The sequence below is a fragment of a genome, unplaced genomic scaffold (genome assembly GCF_019419815.1).
Source record: "Pyrus x bretschneideri cultivar Hongxiangsu unplaced genomic scaffold, Pyrus_bretschneideri_v1 Contig3, whole genome shotgun sequence".
Lineage (NCBI taxonomy): Eukaryota > Viridiplantae > Streptophyta > Magnoliopsida > Rosales > Rosaceae > Pyrus > Pyrus x bretschneideri.
This window is the reverse complement of record NW_025999612.1, coordinates 8,818,356-8,833,854: the sequence shown is the minus strand read 5'-3', so window position 1 is coordinate 8,833,854 and position 15,499 is coordinate 8,818,356. Positions and strand designations below refer to the sequence as shown.

At 36.8% G+C, this 15,499-nt stretch overlaps 3 protein-coding genes across 9 annotated transcripts; 2 read left to right on the top strand and 1 right to left on the bottom strand.

The window, feature by feature from the left end:
- Positions 1–3,983: 3,983 nt before the first annotated feature.
- LOC103926732 (phosphopantothenoylcysteine decarboxylase) lies at positions 3,984–7,135 on the top strand. 6 transcript variants are annotated; one of them, XR_007260326.1, is made up of 4 exons: positions 3,984–4,730; positions 5,924–6,268; positions 6,462–6,843; positions 6,889–7,135. XR_007260326.1 is itself a non-coding variant. In XM_048589943.1 (4 exons), exons 2-4 carry the CDS (start codon positions 4,653–4,655, stop codon positions 6,762–6,764), a joined length of 726 nt encoding a protein of 241 aa, XP_048445900.1. In that variant the 5' UTR covers positions 3,984–4,450; positions 4,579–4,652; the 3' UTR covers positions 6,765–7,135. The 6 variants fall into 6 exon arrangements, 5 of the variants coding, with proteins under 5 accessions (XP_048445900.1, XP_048445899.1, XP_048445901.1 ...); XM_048589943.1 differs by having other exon boundaries at positions 3,984–4,450; positions 4,579–4,730; positions 6,462–7,135; XM_048589942.1 differs by having other exon boundaries at positions 6,462–7,135.
- Positions 7,136–9,060: 1,925 nt separating this feature from the next.
- Positions 9,061–12,942, top strand: LOC103926734 (GDSL esterase/lipase At3g48460). The gene is made up of 2 exons (XM_009335552.3): positions 9,061–9,782; positions 12,217–12,942. Exons 1-2 carry the CDS (start codon positions 9,108–9,110, stop codon positions 12,718–12,720), a joined length of 1,179 nt encoding a protein of 392 aa, XP_009333827.1. The 5' UTR covers positions 9,061–9,107; the 3' UTR covers positions 12,721–12,942.
- Positions 12,943–12,971: 29 nt separating this feature from the next.
- On the bottom strand, positions 12,972–15,499 carry LOC103926735 (E3 ubiquitin-protein ligase AIRP2-like). Of its 2 annotated transcripts, none has more exons than XM_009335553.3 (5): positions 15,110–15,499; positions 14,296–14,458; positions 14,110–14,176; positions 13,543–13,771; positions 12,972–13,350 (listed from the first exon to the last, which is right to left on the bottom strand). In XM_009335553.3, the coding sequence occupies exons 1-5, from the start codon at positions 15,199–15,201 to the stop codon at positions 13,140–13,142; spliced, it is 762 nt and encodes a 253-aa protein (XP_009333828.1). In that variant the 5' UTR covers positions 15,202–15,499; the 3' UTR covers positions 12,972–13,139. The 2 variants fall into 2 exon arrangements, with proteins under 2 accessions (XP_009333828.1, XP_048445902.1); XM_048589945.1 differs by lacking the exon at positions 15,110–15,499 and adding an exon at positions 14,913–15,050.

The window sequence follows — 15,499 nt, the reverse complement described above, 5'->3', positions numbered from 1 at the left end:
TGGACCGCGTGTTTACTAGATGGGATTTATAGTCGAGCCCAAATAAGATACAAAATTTTAACAAGAAGAAAATAAATTCAATAAAATAAATAAATAAGATGAGAAATAAACAAGTTGCTTGAAGATGTGTAAATATAAAGAAAAAGTAGTACCAAAAGTTGAAAATTGAGGATTAAGCCTTGTTTGGAAATGTTTTTATAATGGTTGAAAGTATTTTTTGTAAAATTATTTTTTGAATAAATTCTAAGTAAAAATGCAAATGGGACTTGAAATGGCACTTTATTATTTCATACAAGAAGCACGTAATCGGTGCTTCTTGCAAGATGCATTTTCAATAGGGCTGGAAATTTTTTCCGAAAATCCCAAACCAAACCAAAAGGATCCCTATCCCATACCGAAAAATTTCCAAACCGATAAGGCCAAAATTTTTGGGATCCATATCGAACCAATTCCAAACCTTTTGGTATGAGAATCGGAATTACATGTTCAATGGTTCGAGAATCCCAAAGCAAACCAAATATATATACATTTATTTTGGTTAAGTATGATAATTATTGTCCTTGTTTCAAAAAAAAAAAGAATAATAATAATTGTGTGTTTATACTTCGATAGTTTTGGTAATGATGTTATGAACATATTGGGGTTGTTCGAAGGGAGTAAAGGATTTATCAAGTTTGTTTTAAACAAAGGAAGCAAAGGAAGAAAGTGGTCTTGGACTGTTTTGCCTTTGCAAGTGTTGCAATCTTTGAGTTAACCTTAGTTCTGTTTGACCGATACGACTATAATGAGGTTAGAAATGCTTCGAGTATGTCACTGAACAGGCTTTAGCTAATATGGTGCCATCATCTTCTTAATCAATTTTTAGATACAGTTAAAATTGAATTGGAAATACAGAAATACCGAAAATATTCCGAAAATTGAGAATATCGAAATTTCAGTTCGGGATTAGTGTTCAATTCCTCATCCCAAAAATTTTCAGTTTGGGATCCCATATCAAACCACCCCTAATTTTAAATACTTTTGGAGCCCAAAAACATTTTTTCTAAAACCGCTTTCATTTATTTTAAAGCAATTTCAACAAGCTCTTGAGAGAATTGATAAAAGAAAAAATAAATATAAAAAAGCTCTCGAGGGAATTAGATCTTATCATTCTCTTATTAAATTTTTTAAGATGAAGAGGTACATGCATTAGTGACACGCTAATTTTTCTTTCTACACAGCTCTGTTACTATATGAGGTGATAGCGTACTTTTAGTCCTAAGGTTCGAGCCCAAATGAAAGGACAAGAGTGACAAGAATAAGGTCTGGTTTAGTACTGAGGTGATTCTGAAAAAAGCTAGTATAAAAAAAAGCTGGGAGTTGTTTTTGTGTTTGGTAGACATTCAGCTTCAGCTTTTTTTCACAGTTTTGGGTGAAAAAAAGCCAAAAACAAGAAGCTACAAAACTCAGCTTTGAAAAATCGACTTTTTTCACATCTATTTTACATAAAAGTTTACCAAACACTATAATACTATTTTTTTTGTTTTTTTCAAAAGCGCTTTTACAAAAAAGTTTACCAAACACTCTATTGCTTTATTTCACAGCTGATTATTCTTACAGTACAGCCGAAGTAGTTTTTTTTCAAAGTACAGCAATACCAAATCAACCATAACTCAATTATTAGTTTAGAATAGGGTTAATTTTACTATTGTCTCATGAAAATTATTATGATCATTGCTAAATCTCCTCAATTTGAGCAATTACACGAACACTTCCGAGGTGATAATTCATTCTCACATAATTTTATGAGGACAAATTTACCCCTATAGAATGCATATTTTTGCCACTACTACTATGGTGTAAAAGTATTTATTCTCATTCGTATTAAAAATTAATGCATCGTAAAAAAAAAATTGCAAGTGGTTGATTATTTTTCTCTTCATCCCATGTGCCTTGGATTTAAATTCTGTCCCTCACTTTAATTCTATTGCAAAGTGATAATATCGCTTGTAATAATAATTATATCCCTTTGTCGAGCATTGGACTTCAATTTACAAGGGTCAAATTTGTTTGCGCAATTTCTATAATTATACAATATCTTTAACGTACTCTCATGATAAAAAAAATAAAAAAAAACAAATAAAAAAATTGATAGTTAAACTTCCGTGGTGAGCCTCCATTTGTAATTCGCATTCAATCTCAAACTTAGTCTTCCGTTAAATAAGGGGAGTAAAATTTGAATTCAACTAAACTTTCCTTAGTCTTCCTTAGTAGTTAATTAGAGTTCAACTAAAATTGGATTTAAAAAACCTGAACTTCAACTGAAACTCAATGTCAATGGTTAGGATGAGAGGTGAAGGAGATGACGTGCCTAATTTCCTTTTTCTTTTTCTCTCTTTTTTTTTTTTTTTTTTTTTTTTGGAAACTGGAAATATTCATAACCAGAGCCATAGCCAAAAACACAGGGAGACCTACCAGAAGGCAACAACCAAAGAAAACAAACAGAAAGCAATGAAGAGGGGAACAAAGGCTAAAGATGCGGCACCAAGCGCAAAGCGTCACCCCCTACATTACCCAAAAACAATTACGGAGGACACAGGAGGCCATCCTTATTCAAAATATGCACCAACGAAGATGGGGGATGGTTAACCCAAGTAGAATCGCATATCTTCGTGTTACTTCTTGACGCCAAACGGTCTACCGCCGTATTGGCCGATCTCAGAACCCAAGACCAACGGCACATCCGAAAGGTATCCTGAAGCCTTAAGATTCTAGTCAACGTAGGATAAGCCTCCTAGCTGCCAGAGGATAAATCATTAACCAAAGCAGATATATTCTTTTTTTGAGTCGGATTCAACAATAATTATGTGCAAGCCCAAAGAACAGGCAAACTCACACCCAAACAAAATGGCAAGAGCCTCAACCACAACAATACACGGAGCATAAATCATCAGCTTCCTCGCCCCTACAAACCTTTCCTCAGCGCATCTGGCAACAATTCCCACACAGCCATATGTCATAATAACATCCCAGCTCGCATTAACGTTTAGCTTGGTAAACATAGGGCAGGACGGAGACCAACGAACCAAACCCAAAGGGGAAGCCTGCCGAGGCAGAGAGATACCCACAGGTTTACTAGAACCTCCAAGAAAGCAGCGGATTTTCGGGGGTGTCCTCACCTTCCAAATAACTTGCCAAACTTTAGAGGGAATCATATACGAAGAGGACGTAACCCTAGTCACTACTGGCACCGCATGAGAATGCACTCAATAATAGCCCGATCTCACGGTATAGACCCCATTCCTCATGTGCGGCCACAGCAGTCTTACGAAAATCAATATCCCAAGTCCCCGACACACAAGTTCCTAGACACCTGCACATTACCTTGAGGAATAGGGTGCCCGAGAGGGAGAGAAGGAAGCCATCTGTCTTGCCAACCACTAACATTATAGCCCCATCCATAATTTACCAGTGGGCACGCCGGAGATGAATGTCACGACCCACCAATAAACTTGACCATCCCCAGGAGGCACGTCCCCCCGTGTTGGAGGCTGGTGATGACGTGCCCAATTTCTTAGGTAGGCAGCACTGGGATCAATCCACAAACCAAATGAGGACATGTATGTAGCTACTTTGCAAATTAAGTTTCAGTTTATTGAATCTTTAGTTGGTCATAGGATCCGAAGGCCACCCATTTTCTCTTTCAATTTTGTTTATGTGGGTAGCTAAAATTTTTTCATCATACTAATTCGTTTAGAAGTGTTTTTTAAAATTATTGAAACCACTTTTAATGTAAAAGGTTTTGGAACTAATTTTTAGTAAAAACGCAAGCGAATTCTAGAAAAAGAACTTGAAATACTTCTTATAAAAATCGCATAACTAGCGCTTATTACAGAAAACACTTTTACTTTAGAAACTAGAAAAATATTATCTAAAAATGTTTATTTTAAACGCATTTTCAAACTATAGCTAATAAAGTAAAAGATTTTTTAAAATTGTAAAAAATCCAGTGCCCTTTGTTCCCCAATATCAACCACACATACCAACAGAAAAAAAAAAAAAAAAAAATCTCCCTCTCGTGGAAGGCGGGTTCGGTGGTCTCCGCCGAGTTAGGGTGGGCGATGGTTGGGTAGAGGGAGGCAGGAAGAAGAGGTTAAAGGTTCAATGGCTTTTCAGGATCCATTAAAAGTACAAGGGTACTTTGGACCGAAAATTCTGAGTCCGGATGCAGCCGTTCCTCCGGAGTCCAAATACCCTCCCCTCTGTCTAGCGGTTTGGACTCCTGGCAAATCAGGGATCTGAGATTCTGATTACTGATGCCGGGCGGGCCCCACCTAAATTTAGTCAACGCCGGAATCACTGGGGAAATAAATTCTGATTCCGTTTCTTCTGCTCGCATTCCGCTTTGGCCCATCGATTGAAAAACCCTAAACCGCCTCAAACCACGCCCAGAGGGAACTGACCGGTCCAAGTCAGTAACAATTTCTCGCTCAATTGATGGAGTATTTCGTTTTAGTACTAAATCACACGCGATTAAATTCCAATTACACTTTAATTGATGCTAATTTTGTTTATTGTTTAATCTGTTTGTCTGAGTAGACAATTAGGGAAAATATTTTTCCTTTTGTAGCTGTATTTTTCATCATTATTGTTGGGAATCGATCCTCGGTACAATGGAGAATGCTCTGCCTTTAATATACTTTGAGAAAAAGAGTCTGAACTCAAGCCAACAAGGCTCTCCGCCTTGCAAGGTCAGAAAAGAACGTCTATCGTACGCAACTTCAGGGAGTAACGTCTATCGTATGCAACTTTACCTTTCTTTTGCAAATAGGTTTTTTTACAACTCAAACCCGTGACATTTTGGTCACGAACGAGCAATCTTTCCGTCGCCAAGGCTCGCCCTCGCATATTGTTATGAAACTTTTGGAAAATTTTCATTTTTACTGTTTTATTGAACTGGCAAAGTCAGCAAAGTTAGTTAGGAGTGTGGGTTTGCAGCTGTTAGTTAGTTCGTTACTGGGTTTGGGCGGGAAAAGGGAGAGAGCATTCTCTTATAAATGCAGCAAAGGTGTTTGGTTTTAAGTCTCTGAGAAAGAAAAGGAAGTTATATTTAAGTTTTTTCAGAGGCTTTCCCTGCAGCAAGAAATCCCATTTGTTATTATTTTTGTTGCGATCATTCAAGATCATCTTTGATCACGATTTGAGATCATGAATGATCACCTTCGTCAGTCCGGAGGACACTTTTGGGTATGTTCGTTATGTTTTGGAGCCTTAATTCTTCTGTTGACATCTTACGATTTTCTCACAAGCTTTTTTTTTTTTTTTTTTTTTGAAAATGTTCGTATTTGTTGATTGCCATGTTGTGGATTTGTCGAACTAGCGATTTCTATAGGTTTCTTGCATTGCTTATCTCAGATTGCCACTTTCTTGAATGGGTGGATGTGAAACAGTCCAGTTTTGTTCTTTCAGACTGAGTGCTTTGTGTTGGTGTAACCTATGAAGGCACTTCTTGTATGCTTTGTGTATTCATTTGGATTGATATTTTTCTGGGAAAAAAGCTGTTCTTGGTCACCCCATTGAATTATTTCTTGTATTGGAGTAATTAAGAAGCTGTCTTGTGGAGATTGAAATTTAAAATCTTTTGGTGTTTTGTTGAATTGGCCTTCAATGAACTCAAGGGGATTAAAGATCATGTAAAGAACATAAATGAATATGTTTTTCTTGAGGAAGTTTATGGTGCAGTAAATCTTTTGGTGTTTTCCGTCATGGCTGCCTTTTCTTTTAGTACTTTGGGTATGTAGATCAGGGGTTTGAATTCATTACAGATTCGTCACTTCTATTTTTCAAAGAAATTGAGGCACCTTCCCAGTTTTTCTTGTTTTAAATTGTTTTGATCAATCGGAAATCAAGGATGTTTATGAACTCGTTGATATCTTTTGAATAGGGTATGACGAGCTCTGAACCTGCGAGTCCAGAAATTGAGCAACAAGCCAATCCTGCCCCAAGGAGGCCTCGGATTCTACTTGCTGCTAGCGGAAGTGTAGCTGCCATAAGGTTTGGCAACCTATGCCATGGTTTTTCGGAATGGGCAGAAGTAAAAGCAGTTGCCACAAGAGCATCTTTGCATTTCATTGATAGGGCATCACTTCCCAAGGATTTAATCCTGTACACTGAAGAGGATGAATGGTCCACCTGGAACAAAGTTGGTGATAGTGTGCTTCACATTGAGCTCCGCAGTTGGGCTGATATCTTGGTTATCGCCCCGTTGTCAGCAAACACACTAGGCAAGGTAATATTCGCAGTCTGGAAATATTGTGACTTTATAAAGTTGTTTTTGGTATGAGATGAGATGGGTGAGAATTTGTTTTACTAGAAACCGCGTCACATCAGCATGTCACTCAAACTATTATTTTTTATTGCTTCTGTTTGTGTTTCGTTGGAAGAATGAGAGATGGAACTAATGTCCCATGTTGTTCTTGTAGATTGCTGGGGGATTGTGTGACAATCTACTGACGTGCATTGTACGAGCATGGGACTACAGCAAGCCTTTCTTTGTTGCACCAGCCATGAACACTTTGATGTGGAAGAATCCCTTCACGGAGCAACATATCATGTCGATTGATGAACTTGGAGTTTCACTCATCCCACCTGTGACGAAGAGGCTGGCTTGTGGAGATTATGGGAATGGAGCAATGGCAGAACCTTCTGTGATTTATTCCACCATAAGGCTCTTTTTCGAGTCACGAGTTCAACAGAGTGGTAATATCATTCAGCAATCAGTATAATCGTAAAGCTGCCATGTTGAGATTCGACGACAGAATTTGACTTGAGGCCCGATGACAGAATCTGGTTTGGCATCCTTAACATTCTAGAATTGTCGTTGCAGGTTCTTTGATCTTGTCTTAGGTGCATTTTGTGATTTGGTTTGTGAACCAGGCTAATTATACATCTAGAATTTATAGGAGTTGAATTGGATTCGGCTCATCATTTGGTTCTAATCTCAGAAGAAGTTATCCATGTCCCAATGCAATTGGTTCTGGATTGTGATTTATGCTTGAATAATGTCCCTTTGAGTCTTATATTATCCGCAATTGGTTCTAGTGAGTGATGTAGACATGAGATTGATCTTGTGTGAAGGTACTGTTTGTCCGCGTCAGTGACTATTAGTCCTTCATGAGTGTGGATTTCATAGTTGGACCACATCTGTTGTTTACATTTATTGACTGCTAACAAAAATACTTAATTGTTTCGGATTGCTTTTGAAATTGTCAAAAGCGCTTTATGAACAATCAAAAGCTCTATTAATAGTGTTTGATTGAAAATTTTATAAGTACTTACTAAATAAGCAAGTGAAGAACTTCCAAGTGCGCTTTGGATTTCTACCTTCTAATAAGAAATGTGTGATCCTATGCCCACTGACCTACTTTTTCACTCATATTTTATTGGTTTATTGTCTATCTTTTAGTTATACGATGAGTGAGAAAATACAAATGAACTGACATAATTATTTATCTTTTAGATATATGATGAGTAAGAAAATACAGCAGGCGAACAGACATAAACAGACTATATGATTTATAGATATGCTGCCTTACATAGGCGAAAAGCAGTTGCGAGCATACGTATTTAGTTTTCACATAAACAAAAGAAGACTCGCATGAGTCCAACAGTGACATATTCTTGTGGCGTTGGTTGCATCCGTGCATACGTGTACACATCATTTTCTTTTTAGTACAAGATATATTTACATTCAGAGAGGGAGAGTTCGATTAAGCCACACAATGAACAATTTAATTTGGTGTTGAATTTACCATCCACGAGATTTGAATCTAAAATCTCTAACTTACAAGTAAAAAAATATACTATTAGACCATAGTCGTGAATGACGCGTATACACATCATTTAACACAGCCATCTGCAAAAGAGACCAAATTAAATGGCATTCTGCAAGATTTGGTTTATATCTGTACGCTCACAGCGGTGGGTGCAAAATTTAAGGACGCACATCAAAGCGCCGCCCAAGCCGCAAACTTTCAAATCTAAATTAATTCCTTTTTCTTTTCAATTTTCTAAAGAATCAGCAGGAAATCAGTTGGGAACTTGGGAGGGAGTGGCGAGTGACAGATGATCATTTAAGACCCATCTATTTTTCATTCAAGTACTTCAAAGATCTTTTTAGATCCAAATTTATAACTCCCACTTGAGTCACCACAGCCTTTAGGATATGTTCAGTGGGTCGGTTGGGATAGATTGTGATCAATTAAAATAGATTTGAATCTAGTTTATAATTTATTATTTTAAAATATACGATGGATATGACTAGACAAGAAGAGTTATGAATCCACAATTGAATGAGTTATCTAATATATCCTTATATACAGGTTACAAGTCCTATCTTATGTGTCCATACCAATCCAATCACATCTCGAAAATCCAATATCATCTATTACACCAAATGGGACCTTAAAAGAGTAACTTTCTAGTTTTTACTTTGACTATTTGACATTTTCTTGTCATTATAATACGATGATCTATTCGAGTGTCAATTGAACTAATAACTTATGTTGATTTTTAATTGCATCACAAAACCAACGAGCTACAAGGAACTGACATAGCAAAACAATCTTATTTGCATTTCGTTATAGCAGAACAATCTTATACTTCCAATTACGTAAATCAATAGTTTTCCTAGATTAACGCTTGTTTTGCCAATATTCGTGGATCCCTTAATTTTCTTTCTCCCATTTTCATTCCGACAATGAAGTGCATAAATGTTGGAGAAAAAGATTGCAAGAGATTCTAAGTTCCAACATTTGCCTAACTTCATGTCGTTTTACAATTCTAATTGTTTTACAATCTTGCTTTTACTTCCAAATCAATGAATCAATCAATTATATCATGTTGCTACTAGTAGCATATAACAATAATTTCCTCAAGCTTGTCTTTAATTTGTTTCCAATACTGTACTTTAAGAAGGAAAGGGGGAAAAAAAAAAAAAAAAAAAAAAAAAAGACTGCTCGACGTAAAAAGACATATCTACCCTTTTTGAACAAGATAAAAAGTATATAAGGGCAAACTATACATGCAATGTAAAAAGGTTGCTAACTGGTAGTGACAGAGCTTTAGACATGGCTTCCTCTTCTTCTTCATTCCCCACATCTGGGCAAATTACCCTCGTTACCCTCACCATCTTTATCTCCTCCCTCCTCTCCTCCTCTATCTCCGCCTCCGCCTCCACGGACGCAACAAAACAAAACCCTACCTTGCCCTTCAAGAAAATCTACGCCTTTGGTGACTCATTCACAGACACAGGCAACACAAGGTCCATCTCAGGCCCTAGCGGCTTCGGCCACGTCTCAAACGCTCCCTACGGCATCACCTACTTTCATCGCCCCACAAACCGCTACTCCGACGGACGCCTAGTCATTGATTTCGTCGCCGAGTCACTCTCCTTGCCCTACTTGCAACCCTACCGCGCCGTTTCGAGCAATGCCACAGCAGACTCAACTCACGGAGTTAACTTCGCCGTCGCCGGCTCCACCGCCATAGAGCACGAGTTCTTTGTGAAGAACAACCTCAGCCTTGACATTACTCCTCAGTCTATCCAGACTCAGCTGCTTTGGTTCAACAAGTTATTGGAAAGTAAAGGTTGCAAAGTTGGAGGACCAAGTTGCAAATTTGATGATGCACTTTTTTGGGTTGGAGAAATTGGGGTCAATGATTATGCTTATACACTTGGATCTGATGTGACTGGTGATACAATTCAGAAGCTTGGGGTCAGTAGAGTTACTAGTTTTCTCCAGGTACCATTTTTAGTGGATGATTTTAAATCGGATCCCGAGTTACTAATATTTTCTTATTAAAATCTTAATGGTATTCAATTTTTTATCAAAGTTCATTTACTTTTTACACTTTATTATTGCTATTGATATGTATTTTCACATGTTTGATATTAATTATTTGACATATTATGGGATTTAAAATCTCATATTATATGAACAAAAAAAAAAACTAAAAAAAATTTGATTGAATAAATAGATAAAAACATGTAACAATATAACTTTGAAATAATAAATATCAAATGAATGTACCCATAGTGTTCAAAAAAATTAAAAAATGGATACATTTTATTATAGAATATATATACATTATAAATAAAAAATAAATAAATTTTACATTAAAAAATAAATACTTTTTACATAAAAAATGGTACATTTACAAAAAAATAATTGGTATATGTTACATATAACAAAGTGGTACATTTATAAAGATAAATGGGTACATTATAAATCAATTATGAGTATAAATAAAAATTTTAAAAATATGGGCACAAAATGAAATTAATATATGGGTACAAACTAAAAGAAAATTGGTACAAATTAAATAAAAAGGCTGCAAATTAAAAATGGTACAAACTAAAAATAGAAATATATAATACAAAGTTTAACGATAAATATAAATACACCAAATGTAACATTTCTAACACTAAATGAATACATATGAAAAATAAAATTCAATTATGTTGAGATGTGTCACATCCCGGCCCGGGCCCCCACCACAACCCGGGCCCGATCCACCACCGTAGCACGATATTGTCCGCTTTGGGCCCCGACCACGCCCTCACGGTTTTGTTTATGGGAACTCACACGAGAACTTCCCGATGGGTCACCCATCCTGGGAGTTCTCGTGTGAGTTCGTGACCCATCGGGGAGTTCTCGTGTGAGTTCCCAGAAACAAAACCGTGAGGGCGTGGTCGGGGCCCAAAGCGGACAATATCGTGCTACGGTGGTGGATCGGGCCCGGGTTCCACGTGACGGCCAGCATGCCCTGATCTCGGTTGGGGTGTGTCAAGATGTAAATAATTTATAACTGAAATAATGATATTCATTAAAAGCTAAGGACCTTGATCAAAAAGTAAAAAGAAATATGGTTTTAATCAATGCAATATAAGAATTTCTCTATTTTTAATTTTGTTGATTTTTATGGGCAAAATAAAATGGTCTGAAAATTATATGTTTTTAATTTAATTTTAGAAAGTGATTTTCACGAACCATCTTCTCCCATTAAACGTCCATTTTTATTTTTGGCTTTTGGATTGAAGAGTTCAGAATTAAGGAATGAAATGAATATGAGCGTGCAGAAGAAGAAACGTAATAAGTAGTGCATGAAAATTAATTTTCCTTTTTTTTTTTTTTTTTTTTATCACATAGCTAGGTTTGACAATTCTTTACGCGACCCATAAACCTGGCATAAAATGACACGAAAATAACAAGTTTCGAGTCAACCCATTAAGAATCCGTTAGAGAGTCGGGTTTTTATCAGGTTCTCCATTAAGAACCCGATAAGATATCGCTTGCCAGATCTATACATTATGCATGACAATTTTTTGCATGACCATTAGCTTGACACGACTTATTAACGATTCGAGTTATTATCAGGTTATCTGTTAAGATAACGAGTTTAACACAACATGACTCACTAGGATAATGAACATAACACGAACATGACAAACACAATCCGTTTGCCAAGCTACACCTAGCTAAAGTTTGACTAAAATGGTAGAGTTTGACTAAATTGGACCGAGGCTTTTATTAATTATGTTTTCATATGCTATATGATGTGGTTTCAGGTATATTATTTTGGAAGTTTTAACGAAAAGCTCACAGTACTGTTTACTTTAACAAAAAAACATATTTTTACATTAAAAAATCAATCCTAGTACTATTCACTTTACTCTTTATTTTGTCCTTATCATTAAAACTCAAAGTTTTCAAGTCCTTTTTATTAATTTTCTTTATTATTTTTCTAACATATCCTAAAGTCAAAAAGCATAATTTACATATCATTAAATCTTCTAGGTGTGCTGGTTATGGCTTATGAGTATTAAAGTCCTATTTTGAGTCTCGTTTTCTTTTGGCTAAATCACATTTTCAACCCCCATACTTTTTACAAAGTTCCACTTTCGTCCTCTATGTTCAATTCCAACGACAACAAATTTGGACTGTTTGCAAATTACAAGAATTCGATGTAGTTGAATATACATGAACGAAAGTGAAATTTTATGAAAAGATGAAAACTACAAGCGCTAAAAACTTTTTTTTTTTTTACCTTATTTTTTCATTTGCATCGAATTTGGTCCCTTTTATTTAGAACATAACTCTGAATTCTAAAGCTAGAGAGCTTAATTCTAATATAAATAAATAAATAATAATAAATAAAAAAAACATTGGTTTGCAGGCATTGTTAAAGAAGGGTGCGAAATACGTTGTCGTCCAAGGTCTGCCACTTTCAGGGTGCTTGCCGTTGGCAATGTCGTTGGCGCAGGAAGACGACAGAGACCGCATCGGATGTGTCAAGAGCGTCAACAACCAAACCTACAGCCACAACCTTGTGCTCCAAGCAAAGTTGCACGAACTCCGGACACAGTTTCCCCATGCTGTCATAGCCTATGCTGACTACTGGAATGCATACTTCACAGTAATGAAGAGTCCGAGCCAGTACGGTTTCAAGGAGAGATTCAAGGCCTGCTGCGGGAGCGGTGACCCCTACAACTTTGACGTGTCTGCCACATGCGGCACGCCTTCTGCCACCGTCTGTAAAAGCCCGTCTCAGTACATAAATTGGGATGGAGTTCATCTCACTGAAGCTATGTACAAGGTGCTTTCTGACACGTTCCTAAAAGGCAATGCCACTCACCCTCCTTTCAGTTACTTGTTGGACAGGAAACTGCGTAATGGATGAACTGCCTGCCTTCGGATGATGTGATCCATCTTTTAATACGTTTCTGTGTTGCCGTGATCTCAACAGAGTAGACATTTCTATGATGAAATTATGTTTGAGATTACATCTAAGTCTGAATAATTCTGAAAATTTTACTTCTTGTACTATTTACTGTTTATAAACTCGTGCAAAAGGTGGCCTTTTTTCAAATCAGTTCACAAATTCAGACCAGATTTCGTCGAATCAGATTGCCTTCCATCAGAAAATCAAAATGAGAAAAGAGGTGACTCTTCTGATATATATATTTCTGTCTCTTACACAAAGCACGTACATTATTTGCACAGCCGGAAGTGGAAAAGAAATTTCGACGTGAAAACCTCGCCTCTGTACATGTGATGGTTGGCAATTGCCTCTATACACCATTTTTATAGCACGTTTGATCAAATTAAGTACTCGTAGTACATTAAGAACAGAGCGTCCGGGAGATCTTTGGGTAATCTATTGATAAAAAGGTAGAACCGCAACATATCTTCCTTCAACACGGTTTGAGTGTCAACCACATCGCTACCGCAGGTCAGAACCCACAGGTCCCCTGAGTTTACTCTTTTTATACTTCCCCGGCAAAATGGGCAAGATTCTGATCTTGTGTTCCTGTAATATACAAAGATGCAAAGATGTGACAATGGTTTATAAATGACGACCCCATCATCGTCATATGGAAACAGCATAACACCGGATGAGACTAAAGTGCTATCGAAACAGCATAACACCGGGTGAAACTAAAGTGAGAAAAGGAAGAACAAATGTTTTTGGAAATTAGGGAAGAACTGCGTATATTCGTACCATTCACGGTAGCAATTAATGCACATGGCATGGCAGCAGTTCGGCAAAACCATTTTGGTGCAAGGTACCAAGCAGATCCCACATTCATCTTCTCTCTCCAAGTCCACATCCAAAAGCTTTATCTTATCATTGTATCTTTTTCTAGCAGCCATCTCTAGAGATTCCTCTTGGGTGAGATCCATCTCCAATGAATCACCATGGAGACGCTGAAGGGACGGTAATATAACATCTGCAGTTTTAGGTTGGGGAAGACATGAATAATGATGAATTGCAGAAACAACACTGCTAAATACCACAAACATACACGAAGTTTAACGTGTTTTGAAATTCAAAAGCAGACCAGAATTAAACGCGTCCTTAAAATTGGAATTACAGCAGGACAAATGAGATTCATTTAAAGAATTAGTCATTAATTTTCGAAATCCTAAAGTTAAGTTATGCACCAGATGGACTCACTTTGAGGTTTTCAGTAAAACACGTGCAAATATCCATTCTCTATATAAGGTCCAAATCACATTCTTAAACAGATGTTAAACTAACTACAAAAAAGAGTAGAAGTTTACGTACTGTAGAATTCGCTGATGGTCGCTTTCCTTCCACATGAAGAGATATTTGATCTCCCATCCGAGTGTACCTGAAGAAATACGAAACCAACAACCACAGAAACATTCAAGAACTCGAATTCCATTTGTGGAAAAGATTAAACTGTAAATTTAATTTAGAAACACATGCGCAGGCAGGGAAGAAACCAACCTTATAAACAATTACGTGGAAAAGATTTAAGTAACTTGAAAGTAAACACGAAGAGGAGCAATCAATCCATTGAAGCAAAAACAGGATAATGTGTGCCAAGTCATTGTAAACCAATTTCATTTGAAGAACCGTACCACCCTTGCTTCGGGGGATAGAAGCTGCCCTGCATTTTTATTCAAGTAACATCAAAAGTCACTTAACTTGATCAACCACCAAAAAATAAATAAAAATAAATAAAAAATGGGTCTATGAACTCGGTGAAAAACATCCTAAGAGTCAGCAATCCAAATTAAAAAAAAAAAAGTAATCAAGGACAAAAGCTGATGGTGTGCCCTTAAAACTTATTCTGCAAACCCTTGTCCACATTCGGCAACCCCCAACATTATTTCAACTCTAACCAGCAACTAGAATCTGATGAAAAATAATAGTAAAAAGCCAGCAGCATATCCAAAGATTAGGCACAGATTACAGAAATTGAAAACTTTCTCAGAAGCATGGATTATTGTTTACATTTAGGTTAAAGTTTGCAAGCTGGGTTTCAATACGACAATGTATCCGATTTCAGATGAAACAACAATGGCACCAGAAACAATAGGCATTAGATATTCTATGCGTACCCAAATGGATATTAGTACCAAAACTTTTGCTGAAACGAAAACACAGCTCTCTCTCTCTCTCTCTCTCTCTCTCTCTCACATACACACACAGAGAAACAGTAAATCAAAATCAAAACCAAAACTCATATGGAAATTCAACCCAAAAAAAAAATTCTTAAAAAAAAAAGTGGGTTGTGAACTTGTAATGTTGTACTCACAGCATGTTGGCATGCTGAATATCTGACTCAACAACCTTGAGAGAATCATGGTAAAAAGGCCTGGAAGCAAGCTGCTCATAGTAATCCAACATCTCTCAATCCTTTCCACTCAAAGTTTCTAGCTTTGAAGAAAATATTGGAAATTTGGAAGAGAGATGATCAAAAAGTAGAGAAAATGAAGAAACCCCAAGATTTTGGTGGTCAAATTATACACAAAACCCAAAGAAAAATCATGGGTCTTTGCCAAAGACTGGACTTTTGGGGACTGGAAGCAGCTGTGAGAGGCCAGTGGGGACCAAAACTAAACAACCTAATCTTTCATCTAACACAATATAATAAGAGAGAGAAAGAGAGAGAGAGAGAGAGAGAGAGAGAGAGGAAGAGGGACTT